Source organism: Hyalella azteca, unplaced genomic scaffold, assembly GCF_000764305.2.
Source record: "Hyalella azteca isolate HAZT.00-mixed unplaced genomic scaffold, Hazt_2.0.2 contig2171, whole genome shotgun sequence".
NCBI classification, from domain to species: Eukaryota; Metazoa; Arthropoda; class Malacostraca; order Amphipoda; family Hyalellidae; genus Hyalella; species Hyalella azteca.
The window spans coordinates 298,063-313,954 of NW_025932456.1; the positions used below are offsets into that span (position 1 = coordinate 298,063).

The window sequence follows — 15,892 nt, forward strand, 5'->3', positions numbered from 1 at the left end:
TCTTGGCGCGAGTTTCATTCGAATTCCGTACGTTCGCTGGAATAATTTCATTTCGGACCATCGCCATGGACGTTGTCAGCAATTACAACTCTCAAAAGTGCCCTGGCATTACTGCTGCATTTCCTTGAGCGTCTCAAGTAGAACCCTAATTTGGCTCCGTTCCCCGCTGCTATTCCGCAAACTTTAATCACTCAAATGAATAACATCAATTCTCGGTCTTGTTGCATTTTGGCTGTCCCAGCTTATCCAATTATTTTGCATTCCCCTCGTGTCCTGCTTTAGCATTCTGTCGCTCTTCTCCCATGCGTTCCTTCTCCTTATCCGCGATCCCCATTCCGACTGAATCTTTCACCCTTTCCTCCCGCCCTCACCCCCTCATCATCACCCTCTTCCAGTGCGTCCACCAGTTGAAGGAATTTCTTAACTTATGAGGTGAAAATCATATTATATTATTAATCTATCTGCAATTTTTCATCATAGTAGTTATGAATTAATCCAATATAGTTTAACCATAATGCAGTAAATTTTCCGTATAATTTCTGTGCAATTAGGTCCGTCATTGAGCAATATTGGCGAAGTTCTACTCTTGTCGCTCATTGCTCCCCTTCACGCCGTGTTTTTGCAGGAGGGCGAATGAGACCCTCCCTTAATTCCGATTATGGTGCATGTTCAAGTTGCCACTTTGCTAGCTTGCAACGCAGTGCAAAATAACCTTACTTGTGATCTCATGAATATAGCCTTTCGTACTGAGAACTCTCAAACATACACAAGTAATCTTACTAGTATGGGATTTCATTTAGCAAAGCAGCATTGCCTACCTAGCTGAAAGAGATTGACTTTTCAGGTTTTGCAACACCAATGAACTTGAACACTGATTGGAGGAAAATGTTTTTCGGCAAGTGATGTTTGCAGTCGCAAGTATATATTTTTCATAAAATTTAACTCCTGGAAAATGGTATAAAACGGTGTAATTTGATCCTATGATGTTTGTTTCATCGTGAAATGAAAATGTCAGTATTTGCGCATGACGGTGGACATTCCATTACGTCGGACTTCCTGAACCGTGGAGATCTCGAAACAAGCTCATATTTATTTGATTAGAATATGTAGAATCTGTTCAATCGACCTTTAATTTAATCTCCGGCCAAAGTTAACCCATAATCGAATGACTCACAAAATGCCTGCAGTTTATTTTCGTTTGTGGTCAATATGCTTTGAATACAATTTTGCTGCTAATGGAAAGCTCCATTTTATTCTACTTTATTATGACATTGTTTTCATAAGCTCATTCTGATATTGAAGATTCGATGCGTTTGGTGATCACTGGACGGAAAGTTTTAGAATTAACGAGCAGAGAGACGCTGCCTATATTTGTTTGTGTTCACCATTGCCATATTTGATAAATAATTTGAATACGACAAAATATATTGATTAAAACCACAATACTTGTTACGTCGCTTGTCGAGTATTGGAAATTACGTGCCTGAAATTTACTGGCCGCAGCAACTGGATCAGCATTTGAGATTATGAATTGTCGAATATCTGAATAGGTTGGTATAGGCTGTAAACGTTAAATTGAAATAGCAATTCTCTTTTATGATACAGAGAAATTGCAAACGTTCTAAGTAATTTTCTTCCAACCAGTAAGAAATACAAACTTAGACTGAACTCAATTTCACCGATGTTGATACAACTTAACAACTCAAGATGGTATGTAAAAGTCTGGCACTAAGCCTCTCTAGCGCTCAAGATCACCGAGTTTGACTATTGAATTCCTAGACTGAAGCGACTCCAGTCTTTTATGGACACATTTCAAATGTTGCCGCATGCAGCCAATCACCGTCGGCTTGCCTCAGTTTCTCAGCATCCTTGTTCGTTTCCAATAGATTGTTACGTGTCCATTTACTGAGCTTTCTTTGATGGAAATAACTGGTAAGCCGAGTGAAGAACTGCTTCTTTGATTAGCAATGCAAACTTACGGCTTCCCTGGTGCAGCTTCGTTAATTGTAATCTCTGTCAAAACATTCCCAGCGGTGGACAATTATTCGGTACGTTATCTTGAGGAGGGAACTCACCACTGGCATTTATTTTACCTAAGCTGCACTCGTTGATGCTTGAAGTGAGCGTGTCTGGGTATGGCAGGGGCAAGTAAACGAACAATTCATCCATTTTGTTACCTGTATAGAATGAAAAATAAAAAAATCAGGCGTAAAATGAAATTAGGATGTTGAGTTGGACTGCGAAAATATATATTAGGACGATTTTTAAAATATATTCATTTTCTGTTCACAGCTATGGAGCAAAAAAAATGGTGCCTTGAAATTATTACGATTACTCGAAATTTCTGCCCCGCACAAGTCACATATATTTATCGGAATTTATTGTTATGAAAAAATATGTTCAAAAGAAGGATTGAAATGATGCATATATGTGTTCTCCTGCAGGTCTGGAGCGCGTTCTCGAAGAGATGATGGGAGAGCCTCTCAGTCTCAAGATTCGTTCTGATCTTTACTGCAACTCCAGCCACCCGACGCCTCTGAACCCAACAAACTTCTCGTCGCTGCAGACGACCTCGTCTCATTTGGCATCTCTATCCCCGCACCCAGTTAACGTTTTGAAGCCAACAACGACAACAATCCAACAAGAAGTGTTCACAATCTCATCTGCTCCTAACGTGGTACCTCAAACCCTACCAGCTTCAGCCTACGTAACATACCCCAACAACACAACTGCAAACCACGCGGCCAACTGCAGTGCTCTCAAAACGAACACCTTTGACGCCCATGCATACACTTCTCCAGCAAATCATCAATCGCCTGAAGCACTCCTGAGGGTTCCGGGACGGTTGTTCGCTCCACGCAAAACGCCATACGTACCTGCGGCCGCAGATCATACTGGTGTCGGTAATCTTCACCCTTCTCACAGATACCAAACTCCTATTGTATCCAAATTCCAGACGCAAAAATGTTATAACGCTGAAAATGATACCCCAGTAAATTCTGCTGATTTCAGTTTAAATTCAATTGCAAAAACTTCCACACGGCATCCTACTCTGAACTTTGAGGGCGGCGTAGAATATGTTTGTCAACCCCACATCAGTGGCCTAAGTCAACCATTACTACTACAACCTCATATCAGTGGCACAAGTCAACCATTACTTCCACAAACTCATAGGACCTCTTCTTCTCCGCAAGAGCAGATTTCAGGCGAATTTGCTTATCCTGTGACGACATCAAGTGTCAGAATGCCTCCTACTGCAGCAATGCAAGTTTCTAAAGATCCTTCTTTGGGACCATCATCGTCACCTCCAAATTCTGTCGGTTCAAGTGTACTTGCCGACGATAAAATGGCGATGGTTGATGTAAACAGCTTTTCCGCAAACGACTCTCAATCAGCAGCATCTTTAGCTGCAAACATCTCGGCAAGTGCGACTACTACCACAACCCGGGCATCTCCTTCTCTGGACGCGGTTGCCGGTCACAGTAGTTCAAAGGGTAATCACACCCCAAGCTCCTCTACTCATGGTACATCAACAGAAACTTTTGTGAAAGACTCAAGTGTTCTGGAGTCAAACTCATCGACAAGAAGAAGCTACGAAGAAATGTGTTCATCGCTCAAGCAGATTTGGAACGTCACGAATGCCTGCTCAGCTTGCAGCAGCCATTTGCAAACGGTGAGATCGACTTCCCAATGTCTGCTTATTACTGTTTCCATTGCAACTGAGTGAAATATTTGATCATAATATTTTTGAAACCCCAATTCATGTGAAGTTCTTTATTGCTAATGTTTTTTGCAGGTGGCATCTTCATCAGCACCGCACGCAACTTTAGCTACCTTTGGTACAAGCAGGAGCTCAGCATCGGAGGTTGGATACAATGACGCAAGAAGCTTCCAGTACTCTTCTCAAGCTTCTTTGGAAGCATGCAACAACAACGCGGGGACAATAATAAACCATTTAATTAAAGTTTCTGAACCTGAGAACCTCGGTGAAAAGCATGTCGCCAACAAATTGTCGTGCGACGTTCAGTCGACAGAAGCTCCACAAGAGCGTCTCTCGAGCTCAGCTAAGGAAGAGGGAGTCTGTGATGGCAAAAATGATTACGACGTGAATGATATCATCGATGTAGTGTCTGTCCGTGAGGCAACATGTACGAAAACAACCGAAACTATTCCGGGACAACATCCTACTTTGAAAATAGACGAGCCAAATTCACGGCCGTTCAGCCAACCTCTGCAGATGTCGATGACGGTGCGTAACGAGGCCATCAAACAGCAGATGTTACAAGGCTGTCTAGTGAGCTCCAGAATTTTCACAAAAGAATTGACTCCTCACAACAGAGTGAGTCAGTCAACACAAGAAGCTCCTTGTCCATCTGCTTCAAGTAACGAAACCCTCGATCTGTGTACTCGGCCTAAAGCTTCCCCATCGAACTCAAATTCTCCGCACTTGCCATCAACCGGGCCCATCGATATTCAACCTTCGAGTCCTGACAATCAGCATGACCAGAATGCCCTCTCCGCTTCAGCTCCAGGCAATTCAAATGATCAGCCCAGAGATCAGGCACCCCATTCTGGGACTTTTTCTATCAAAAGCTCGTTGTCAGGAGACTTTTTCTCAGTAGCTAGTCTTGCGCGCAGCAGCAGCTGCAACAGCGTTGTTGAGGAGGACAGAGTAGGAAGTTTTCCCTGCGCTCCGACGAGCAACCTTCCACCCCACATCCTAGCTTGGCTTCTCGGCTCCCAGCTAAATCCCCTGCATAGGATGCAGGTGAGCGAAATCTACGCATTATAGAAACCAGAATATATTCTCTTATCCTTCGGTAAGTATTCAGCTTGAAAGGATTGTCTCAAGATTTTAATCATAAATCCAAGCTCAAATTAGCCTATTTATTACGCGAAGAACTTAAAATCCAACTTCTGAAGTAATAAAATATGTATTTCTTTTAAAATATTGATGCCAACCAGAACACAGTTTGCTCGTAGGCATCGCCCAGAGCAACGCTGGTATGTCATTACAAAACCAGAACGCATACAGGTTCATAGCGAGAATGAATGGAAATGCGTTTTGTACTGAATTAATCGTTCTGTTTCAGATCAAGTTTGTTCCATAAGCGAGGTCCATACAAGGTCCAGAAATTTATCTCCACTAAGTTTCTTTGCTGGCCATATTACCTAGCATGAAACAAACGAATAAAAAAAAAAAACGACGGTTTTGCACGAACAATGCACAATTTTATTAACGGATTCAACTCGAGAGTTGTGATGCGAGCGTTTCATGCTTAGTAGCTCGTGCGTGACGTAGCAAAACTTCAGAGTATCTTTGAAGCTCGAATCCCAGTAACTGCGAGCTGCAAACGGAGCAGAATTACTCAGCTTAGGGGATGAAGGCCATGTCGCTAATGCGAGCTGAAACGCAGCAGAATTACTCAGCTCAGGAGATGAAGGCCATGTCGTTACTGCGAGCTGCAACGGAGCAGAATTACTCAGCTTAGAGGATGAAGGCCTTGTCGCTACTGCGAGCTGCAACGGAGCAGAATTACTCAGCTCAGGAGATGAAGGCCATGTCGCTGCTGCGAGCTGCAACGCAGCAGAATTACTCAGCTCAGGGGATGAAGGTTGTGCCTACAAATTGGTACGAGTCTCGCCTAACTCGCTCAGCACCTCATTAGCTCCTCACCTTTATTGCCTGGCGCGAGTTGCGCGATACAAACTTATGAGTGCGTCGCTCGGTGTCACTGCGACTTCTTAAGGCTTTCTCGCCAATTTTGTTCTCAGAATCTGCTTAATTTCGACTCGTTTGTTGCACAGGGCAAAATAACGTAATATTCGCAGCTCGCGAGCATGTCGCTCTCACTATAAAATATTAGGAGCCTTTAACGGGCAACACTTATTTACAAGAATTCTGAACAATTCCTCGAGCAAATTATGCATTTGTGTTAAAGTTATATTGAATACTTGTGTTCATTATCCAGCTGGTCAATCTGAAATGTATCATAAGGTAAGTTCGGTAAGTTCGTTATTTCACGGTTTCTTAAGTACCAAATGACCAGTTACTCACCATATAATTAATATATTTTTCATTCCTGTTGCAGCATTCCTTGAATACCATGGCTATCCCGAACTCATCCCTACTGGGGTTGAGCTCGTTGTACTCCCCCTCCCCCGCGGTGTCCCCCGACGAGCCTCTCGACATCAAGCCCCTCGACCTGAGCTCGAAAGCCTCGGGGTCGCCAGACTCGCCCATGGTTTGGCCGCTGGACGCCGCCCGGCCCTCGCATCCACCTACCGCTAAGCCATCAGTTCTGGGCGCCGTGGGCTGCCTGACGTACGACGGCGACGCAGACAGCGGCGGCAGGGCGGTGCTCAGGTCCCTAGGGGCGAGCGGACCAGCGGCTACGCCCCCGCTGCCTGAGCCTCTCTCTACCGAGGACCTGATCACCCGCGTGCTGGAGGCTAAGGCCTCAGGCAGGTAATTGAGAATATAGTTCATAGTATGTTAGGAGGGCACACTTTGAATGTACATGATATAGGATTCATATTATGTTGGAAATTGGTTTTCATTATTTTGGATAAATGATTGTTGGAACACTCGCCCGGATGAAGCGCCGGAAAACACTCATCACATCCACGAGCGTTTAATAAAATTCATATAGGAATAAGTACCCTTCAAACTGGTCTATATTACTTGCCACTAAGTAATGTAGGTATTACTTGTAGACTTGCCACTAAGAATGGCAAGTAATACCTACATGGTATTACTTGCCATGAAACCTTTCATGATAGGGAAGGCTAAATATCGAAATGACGTCTGAATATTTCCAAGTTAAATCTTGTGGTAATAATTTTATTTGATTTTTATTAGATGAAATATCATATAGTTTATTGACGCATGGGCCAAAGAGTAAGCGAAAAACGTAAAATATCGACGTCGTGATTGAGATTATGAAAGATTATGATAAAGTCTGATATTACAATGTTATTTCATGAATATTCTACCTTATAAAGATCATAATTTTATTATTATTCGATGCATTTAACGACCATAAATGCGACAATTATATTAAAATTTTATTGAATACAATTACAACGGAATGAATGTGATCAATTTATTACGACACGTTTAATTACCTTCACGGACAAATAAGAGAGATTAATTTAACGAACAGAGGGCGGCGTCGCACGGACCAGAGCAAGCGGTCCTACACAGACACAGAACTGCAGGCCGCTCTGCGGGACATCCAGAGTGGCAAGCTCGGCACGCGCAGAGCTGCCGTCATATACGGCATACCGCGCTCCACTCTGAGGAATAAGGTGAGTTCTGCAGCACAGCGCTCTGCACGACTGATGGTTAGCTCTGCAGCAGAGCACTCTGCACGACTGATGGTTAGCTCTGCAGCAGAGCACTCTGCACGACTGATGGTCAGCTCTGTAGCACAGCGCTCTGCACGACTGATGGTCAGCTCTGTAGCACAGCGCTCTGCACGACTGATCAGCTCTGTAGCACAGCGCTCTGCACGACTGATGGTCAGCTCTGCAGCACAACGCTCTGCACGACTGATGGTCAGCTCTGCGGCACAGCGCTCTGCACGACTGATGGTCAGCTCTGCAGCACAACACAGCACGCTGCTGCTTCTGTAGGCGCTACGTAGGCAATGTCAGGTGCAGACACCCGCCATCCAAGGCAACTCTGCGGCAGTGATGGAGGTTTTCAACAGCGCATCTACTTACTACTGGTAGAGAACAATATAAGCGCAATGTATTGTATAAAATGTACTCTTTTTAATGGGAGGTCTATAATCTAGTGCACAAATATCGCGGACCGAGCGATGTATGATATGATCTACTTTAAGGACGAGCGGCCTGCTGTGATGAATTATCTTACGTACGGCGCTAGCAATATGTTCTATGCAAAATTATCTTAGGTATTACACGAGCAATACGTTCAATGCAAATTATCTTACGTACGGCGCTAGCAATACGTTCAATACAAAATTATCTTAGGCACGGCGCTGGCAATACGTTCAATACAAAATTATCTTAGGCACGGCGCTAGCAATACGTTCAATGCAAATTATCTCAGGCACGGCGCTAGCAATACGTTCAATGCAAATTATCTTAGGCACGGCGCTAGCAATACGTTCAATGCAAATTATCTCAGGTACGGCGCTAGCAATACGTTCAATACAAATTATCTTAGGCATGACACTAGCAATACGTTCAATACAAAATTATCTTGGGTACAGCGCTAGCAATACGTTCAATACAAAATTATCTTGGGTACAGCGCTAGCAATACGTTCAATACAAAATTATCTTGGTACAGCGCTAGCAATACGTTCAATACAAATTTATCTTGGGTACAGCGCTGGCAATATATGCATTAAATACAAAATTATCTTAGCTACAGCGCTGGCAATACATGGATTCAATACAAAATTATCTTAGGTACGGCGCTAGCAATACGCATTCAATACAAAATTATATTTGGTACGGTGCTAGCAATACATGCATTCAAGGCAAATTATCTTAGGTAAGGCACTAGAAGTACGTTCAATAGAAAATAATTTTGTGTACGGCGCTGTCAATAAAATTCCATGCAAAATTCATAGGCTCCGACATGTCTTAAAATAAACTCAGAAATTATTCATTCCTAGATTTTAGTGACAGCAATTTTCTTAGTTGAAATTAACTTAGTTGCAAAACGGACAAATATGTGCTGAAATAAAATGCATTAATTTCGATACATATAATTGCAATCCGCCATCGCTCGGTGTGTCAGTCTCAGCATATACATGAGTGAATGAAGAGCGTCTACTCAATATTCGATGAGTAAGAAATGTTTTCGGCATGCCAATAAATGTGTTTTTTGTGTCTTGTACTGGATTTTTGACATTAGTGAAACTTCCGTCGATACTCAAATGAATCCAACAGTTTACTGGTGCGTTTCTGTCGAGCCAACTATTGAATGTAACAAAGACTCGAACCATAATAAATATAACTACATAATTTCAGCCGAATGATAAAATAACTTAAGAACGATCTAATCCGGGTTAAATGAGTAAGAAGAAGTAATTAATGCGAACAGTGATATATGCTGCATTATACGGTGATTCTGTCAGAGACATTAGAATTTTCAGTTTATGCAGCAAAAAATTGTCCTTCATGTCCATGGGCATCGCAGAATCTCGCAATACATGCGCATGCTCGAACTTCTCACCAAATATGCGAATAAAATAAGGCACGTGACGGCTGTTCATTTTGACTGCGTTGAGGCGGCGTTTCGTCTTGACATGCAAGTGACCCGCATGACACTAACTGCATTGGACCAATTTCTCGCTTGGGTGACTCACAACCACTCAAATCTCGGCCCTCTTCCGGGACTCGTGGGAGATGCTTTTGTGGCAGGTCTCTCGTATGACTTTTGTGGCAGGTCTCTCGTATGACTTTTGTGGCAGGTCTCTCGTATGACTTTTGTGGCAGCTCTCGTTTGACTTTTGTGTCAGGTCTCTAGTATGACTTTTGTGGCATGTCTCTCGTATGACTTTTGTGTCAGGTCTCTCGTATGACTTTTGTGTCAGGTCTCTCGAATGACTTTTGTGGCAGGTCTCTCGTATGACTTTTTTCATCATAGTGAAATGAATATGAACGCAGCACATAGGCGTTATACTATAAAGACAAATATGAAGTTAAATCATTCGAATCATCAAACAACTCGGTGCTAGTTATTTAAAAATTTCACACGTTTATTTGTTGTGTGAAATGATAATAAAATAATGTCAAAACTTACATCCAAACACTACTGCTGATACATCTACAAAGAAGGGAGCAGAGAATGAAAAAAATAAATGAAACTAATTATTAAATTCATGGTCAAATCAGTTCTCCTAACGAGTAGGATCAATTATGTATTTCTTATTTTCCAAATAAAAAAAAAATTTCCCTCATTAGAAGATGCAATCTAACGGCGCGTGAATTTCATCCTTCAATTCGCGCGTAAAATTTTTGAGATGATTCATTCCCCACAATTTTTACTCAGAAATATCAAACTTTCTATTAATACGCAAAATTTTTCAGGTATACAAGTTGGCCATTGAGAAGGAGCGAGCAAAGAAGGTACTGGAGCAGAACGCGGCGGAAGCGATGACGCTGTTGCCGATGCCAGAAGAAGCGGCTTTCACTTCATCCGAGACGCTACGGGCTCTCATTAGGAATAAAATGGCGATCAAACTGGAAGAAATTACAAAGATTTCGCCATCTGATTTACATTGCAGGGACGAAGAAGTAATGGATCGAAGGCAAGCACAAGATCCAGCACTTGCTCACCTCATTGAGAACATCACATCTCTTGCCCTCAGTACCGAGCGCTCAGAGATACTGGACAACCTCATGAGCTCGCTCTCTCTGTACCCCAAGCTAGAAGACTTCGCTAAGCGAATGATCGAGAAACGATACGCGGAAGAAATAAACAGGAGCAAGCTGGCAGTAAGCGATTCGCTGCGAGGAATGACGCATTTGACAGGAACCACGTCAATTTCGCCTGATCCGAGTCTCGTGATTCCTTCATATGACCCTGCCGGCAATTCATACTCAAGTACGTTCGATCACAGCGCTAAGCCTCTTTCAGAACCTAGTCAAGGTTTCGCTCGTCCAATTGATCCTGCTGATTTTAAAGTCATGATCACTCACTACATGAACCAGAAAAACGGTGCGGCTGAATGCACTGGACGTCCAGTTGTGCGAGATGATCTTTCGAGTGGCGAGAAACTTCCCGAAATGAGGAGCCCCACAGCTATTCACGCATCCGCTGCTCCAGCCAAGGAGAAGAGAGGCAAGAAGCGTGCAGGATCTCCTGTTAGCAGTTGCAGCAGCGGAGGTAAGGGATCGAGGCCGAAAAGAGGCAAATATCGAAATTATGACCGAGAAAATCTTATCAAGGCTGTACAAGCTGTCCAGAGCGGGGAGATGTCCGTTCATCGAGCTGGAAGTTTTTATGGCGTACCTCACTCTACCCTTGAGTACAAAGTAAAAGAAAGACATTTGAATCGTAATAAAAAGAAAGACGGTGCACCTACAACTCCCACTGCCACGAACCCAAATACTGTTAAATCTATACCAGCTCTTTCAGGTCGCCCGACCATGGTACCTCCTCACTCATTCTCATTAGAGAATACAATGTTTGGCAGAGAATTTTCTCATGCTCAGGAAGAGGCTGCTGCCACCATTGATCTCACTGAGGATGATGGAGCGAACGTACTCACTAACGACTTGAATGACACCTACAATCTAACGAAAATGAAGTTCGATGTCCTCGATATGGACGACAATAGCGATTCTCCTAATTCAACCCAAGTGAATCCCTTCAACCTCTGGAATTCTCCGTCTCCTCTCATTCCATCTTTTCTTCCTAATCCTTACGAGCGTGAATCATTTTACGCGTCTCAGATGATACGAAGGTTTCAAGAAGCGGCAAGCAGTAGTTTCCAAGACAACTTTCAGGAACAAAATTCAAGCCGTTCGCCCGTAGTTCATCGTTCAGAACAAGAAAGTCCAATGCAGGGACAGTCATCGGGATCCTGCTCACCAAATTTAGAGAAGGCTCGCCCTGGGACAGATAGTGACACATCTGTCACGAATAGTAGTGTCTTGGACGCCCTATTACGAGGCAAGTCCCCTATTGAGGCCGCGGCAGCCGTTTCAGCAAACCCTGGCTCTCCCCAGCCGTCGTCTGACATCGTGTCCAACCCTTGGTCAGTCTCTTCCCAACTTTTGAACTTGAGCAAACGGTTAACAGAAGTTCAAGAAGAAAACTTAGATCTTGTCACTCAACAGTCGCCGAGCATTTCAGCGATAAATGCTCTTCGTTCGCTTGGCCTTCAAAGTTCACTAGCAGCAGCGTTGAGGAGGCAAGGTCCATCTGACGTCCAGTCTAGAGAAGCCCACGATATGGAAGCTGCTAGTTCATCTCGGTCTCAGTCAATCTCCGAAGCTGTGGCGAGTGTTCCGGAGAACGTCGCTCCATCATTTGATGTTCAAGGAAATAACATCTGCATGGATGACGACCTTGCTTCAAGCAATAATAATTATCTTCGTGAAATTGACGACAACGAAGGCAAAGTAACGAATAGCCCAAACGAGACGGACTCCTCAGACTGAGTAATGGCGAATGTGCGTCGTTTACTGGCTCTAAAAGAAAGTGTTTTCGATGTGCGATCTCTCATGTACTATCTTATGTTTGTGTCAGCTTGTGCTCGCCGGTGAGGCTCCTTCATGTTCACGAAGGGATTTGTGGATAATAGTTGCAATTGTTGTTTTATCTCTTCAAATACTCTCATTGATGTGTCACTGGTGCTTGGCGTTTTCAACTTTTTGAAGCCATGACGATTCTTGTTATTGAAATAGAATGTAAGAAGGATTTTAACTGAAATTTATGGAAGCAGAAACTTCAACAATAAGAAGTGGCATTACAGTGGAGCTACGTTCAGTAGAACATAATGTGAGGAAATTTGTGGCTGATGTGTACTTCCTTACTTCATCCATGCAGCCCGTTGTTTTATCATGAAATGTTAATAAAGTGTCTCTAAGTTCTCCGCTATATCTGAAGAGGACTTACTTCAACTGTTGTAAATTAAAACTGTTGTACGCTTTGGAGAAGAGTGTAGTGAATTGTCTAATTTATTGCTCAGTTAATGTACGGTACATTCCCATTTCGTGAGGCCTAAATAGAAAAGCCTTAGCAATTCCAAAAGTTTAGGCTATAGCTTTGTTGTTTACTGCACTGTCAGCTTTGATGACAAGGGGGTCGATTGTGTGGTGGAGAACGCCAATGGCCAGCCTAGCATGATCTGGAGTTAAGTTTTTGTCGAAGAAACGCTAGAATTTGTATAACTAGTATCGGGAGGCCAGGGTCACTGTAGTTTTATATCAGTGTTTCAGTATAAGCGTTTCAAGACTTTCGTGTGTTAACTCGAAGCAATAAGTTGATGGGAGGGTGTGTTGCTGCAGTGATGAGGATTATCACTATTATATCATACTCCTTGCTTCACTATTTTCTTTGACATCTTCGCTGCGTAAGCAATTCTTATCAATATACTCGTTTCTTTTCTTGCTTAACTCGACAAAATTCCTTGCAATTGGGAGTGAATTCTGACAAAAGAACTCCAACAATATCTCGGTTATGGACCAACATTTCAAGGACCTACCTAAACCAAACCAAGCAAGTAATGAAAGGTTTGATCTGTCCTAACTTACGCATGTGTTCGGGAATTAAAAAATGGCGTTACTTTTGTCGTCTCAGCAACCGTACGATGTTCTAATGATCAAGGTCTGCAGCCTGGAGTGTTTGTCCGGCATTTTGGCTCGTTCAATGATCCCTTGATACTGCAGTGGGTGAAGGACCGTGAAGCTTCATCTATAACTTGTGATTCATTAGGTTGTAAGTTTAGAGTTTGTTAAGTAGAGTGTGTAGTGGACTAGTGGTCTTTCTTCTCTAGAGTTAGGCGCCGTGTGCAATAATTTCTCTGGTTGTTGGTCCGGTACTTAGGACGAAGTGAAAGCAGCAGCAATCATATTGAAATAACTGCATTTCTACAGCTTATGCAGATGCTTCTCGAGACAACTGTCTCTCACTTTTCGTGGCATTCAATCGTTGAATAGGGCAGCTTGTGCATTTCTTTTCCCCTCTTCATTGTGATCGGCAGAACGATTGATCATTAGTTGCGTCGCACCTCTTCCGCTCCTAAGAATTTGTATAGGCTTGATTTTGTTGTGAATGCCCACGATCAGAACTTTGTAATTGGCTACAGTGAGTATTTACTGCTTCAGTTGGTTATCCATTTATCTGTTGTCTTCTTCTCCATCCTCGACTGCTTTAAACTTGTAAAAAACATTGAACCAACATGCTCTCTGGATTGGTGTTTCTTTACGTTTTCGCCAGGCTTCTCAGTATCATGGTTGTTTGCATACATTCTACTTTCAGTAAATGGAAGTCGCTCTTGTGAATTATTATGAGAGCAAATTGGTTTAGGAATTTACATCCTTGTATTCCTATGGAATTGTAAACTTTTTGGTGCTCGCTCGCTGACATTTGCGTGTTTTTTTATTTCGCCAGCTCTTGACAGTCCATAGTCCGACATGGACTCCATTCCTTGAAGAAATCGTCTCATGCGAAGGAATCGGTTAGATATGAGCCTAATGAGACGACAAGTCTTTGCATCGTTCTGAAAGCGTGTTTTATTTCGAGTAACGAATACAAAGCAGTTTCATGTATGCAGTAACGCAGGCAGCAGTTTTATCGCTGCCTGCGTTATGCCTCGTGCAGGACTAGTTAGCATGGTTAGGTAAGCTTAGTCACTGTTGCCTCCTTCTCAAGTCCCCAAGATGTTGCTCCTAAATGTTATCGATGTTTGTGTCAAGTTTATTGTCTTATGCTCCTACATCCTCTTGTATCACTCAATGTGCAGCGGAACGTTGGTTTCGATAGGAGCGCTTCTGAATATCTTACGCTACCGAGTTTCGGGAGCTGGAGAACTACACACCCGATCCCGTCACGATGCCGTATTAAGTTTTATTAACGAGCAAGTTATGAAGAGTTCACATCTAAATTTACAGTCAGTTAAGGGCATTGGGTTTTGTATTCAAATTGATCAGAAATTTAAATGATCCACGCCGGCGCGCATATTCCACATGCAATTTTCGAGTGCCGGTTACAAATAACCCGCGTTTAATGTTTAACTCACGCATTCCAAAGACGATATCGTTAGTTTGTCTATTGTTATGTGTATTTATTGCAGCTTTTTATTTGTTGTAGTTAAGATTGAAAATACTTTATTATGAGCTCATATTTCTAATTTTATCTTTCAGTAATTTATGCACATAAATTCTTATTGTATCTCACCTTAGTAACATATTTGCACCAAGACGTGCTTTTTAGAGCTTCATGTTCATATAAAGTTTTTTAGAGACGCAACATAGCGTCTAAATTTCCCTGCCAGTGCAATAACGTATACGAAGTTTCTATGTGATCATTGAATCGTGGCAATATCAAGCATTTAGTAGTGCCGTTTCCGGCAACTTGTTACTATCTACCGGGCCGCGAAGCTTATATTCAATGTATAAATACTTTTAGGTCAATTTATTTTTAAAAATTTGCGCAAGATTAGAGAATATCTCTCAACTTCTTTAAAGTTTCGGTTTAAAATGAGTTTTTTTTCTTCATGTCAATCAATGTGTTGGCTTTGGGCTGAGAACTGCCATAAGATACGACCGAGCTTCAGTTTATGCATAGCGAGTGAAAGACATTTGTTGTGTCTTGCCCGACGACACGCAAGCTTGTCGTGCTCTGAATCGACTCGTCGCCGACAAAAGACAAACCCGGTGTCGAATTATATACTTATTAATTTTTTCCGCCTAAAAGGAACGCTCCGTTGGAAGCGGTCTCACTTGTTTGTGTTCTGTTGTAGATACGACGTAGATGCTTATTATTTATTTATAGAAAGTTTATTCCTTGCTTAAAGTTATGTTTGTACTTGCTTGAGTCTGTTTGTCTTAAGCCACCAGGGACTTTATCAATAGTATTTTACTTTTCTGTATATTAAGAAGAACGGCCTTTAAAAATTCTTATTTACCAGTCTCCGACCAATTGTTATTTTCTACATCGTATATCTATTTTCTATGACTTAACATAAGACTTTTCATCTTCGCCTGCGGCCAACATGGCGTCTAGAACTACATTTCTGCACTTGAAAAGATGTCTACTTTTGAAAATGTTCCAATTCGAGCTTATTATTCACTAAGACTTTATGCTCATCACCCACCTGAAGCCAACGGATGGATGCATGAATGAATTATGAATGACACGAGCGTTTTATTGTACCCCTGCGCAGATTGGACCGATC

General features: G+C 42.5%; 1 protein-coding gene across 1 annotated transcript; it reads left to right on the forward strand.

Annotated features, from left to right (window-relative positions):
* Positions 1–2,867: 2,867 nt before the first annotated feature.
* LOC108673042 lies at positions 2,868–15,853 on the forward strand. The gene is made up of 5 exons (XM_018160816.2): positions 2,868–3,673; positions 3,797–4,768; positions 6,093–6,469; positions 7,167–7,311; positions 10,074–15,853. The coding sequence occupies exons 1-5, from the start codon at positions 3,245–3,247 to the stop codon at positions 12,150–12,152; spliced, it is 4,002 nt and encodes a 1,333-aa protein (XP_018016305.2). The 5' UTR covers positions 2,868–3,244; the 3' UTR covers positions 12,153–15,853.
* The last annotated feature ends 39 nt before the right edge of the window (positions 15,854–15,892 follow it).

What these genes read in the sequence shown, in the direction of transcription:
- LOC108673042 (XM_018160816.2), top strand. Translation starts at nt 3,245, where the DNA reads ATGCCTCCTACTGCAGCAATGCAAGTTTCTAAAGATCCTTCTTTGGGA. An exon ending in GCAGCAGCCATTTGCAAACG is followed by an intron (nt 3,674 to 3,796) that starts GTGAGATCGACT and finishes TGTTTTTTGCAG; the next exon opens with GTGGCATCTTCATCAGCACC. An exon ending in GAGGCTAAGGCCTCAGGCAG is followed by an intron (nt 6,470 to 7,166) that starts GTAATTGAGAAT and finishes TTTAACGAACAG; the next exon opens with AGGGCGGCGTCGCACGGACC.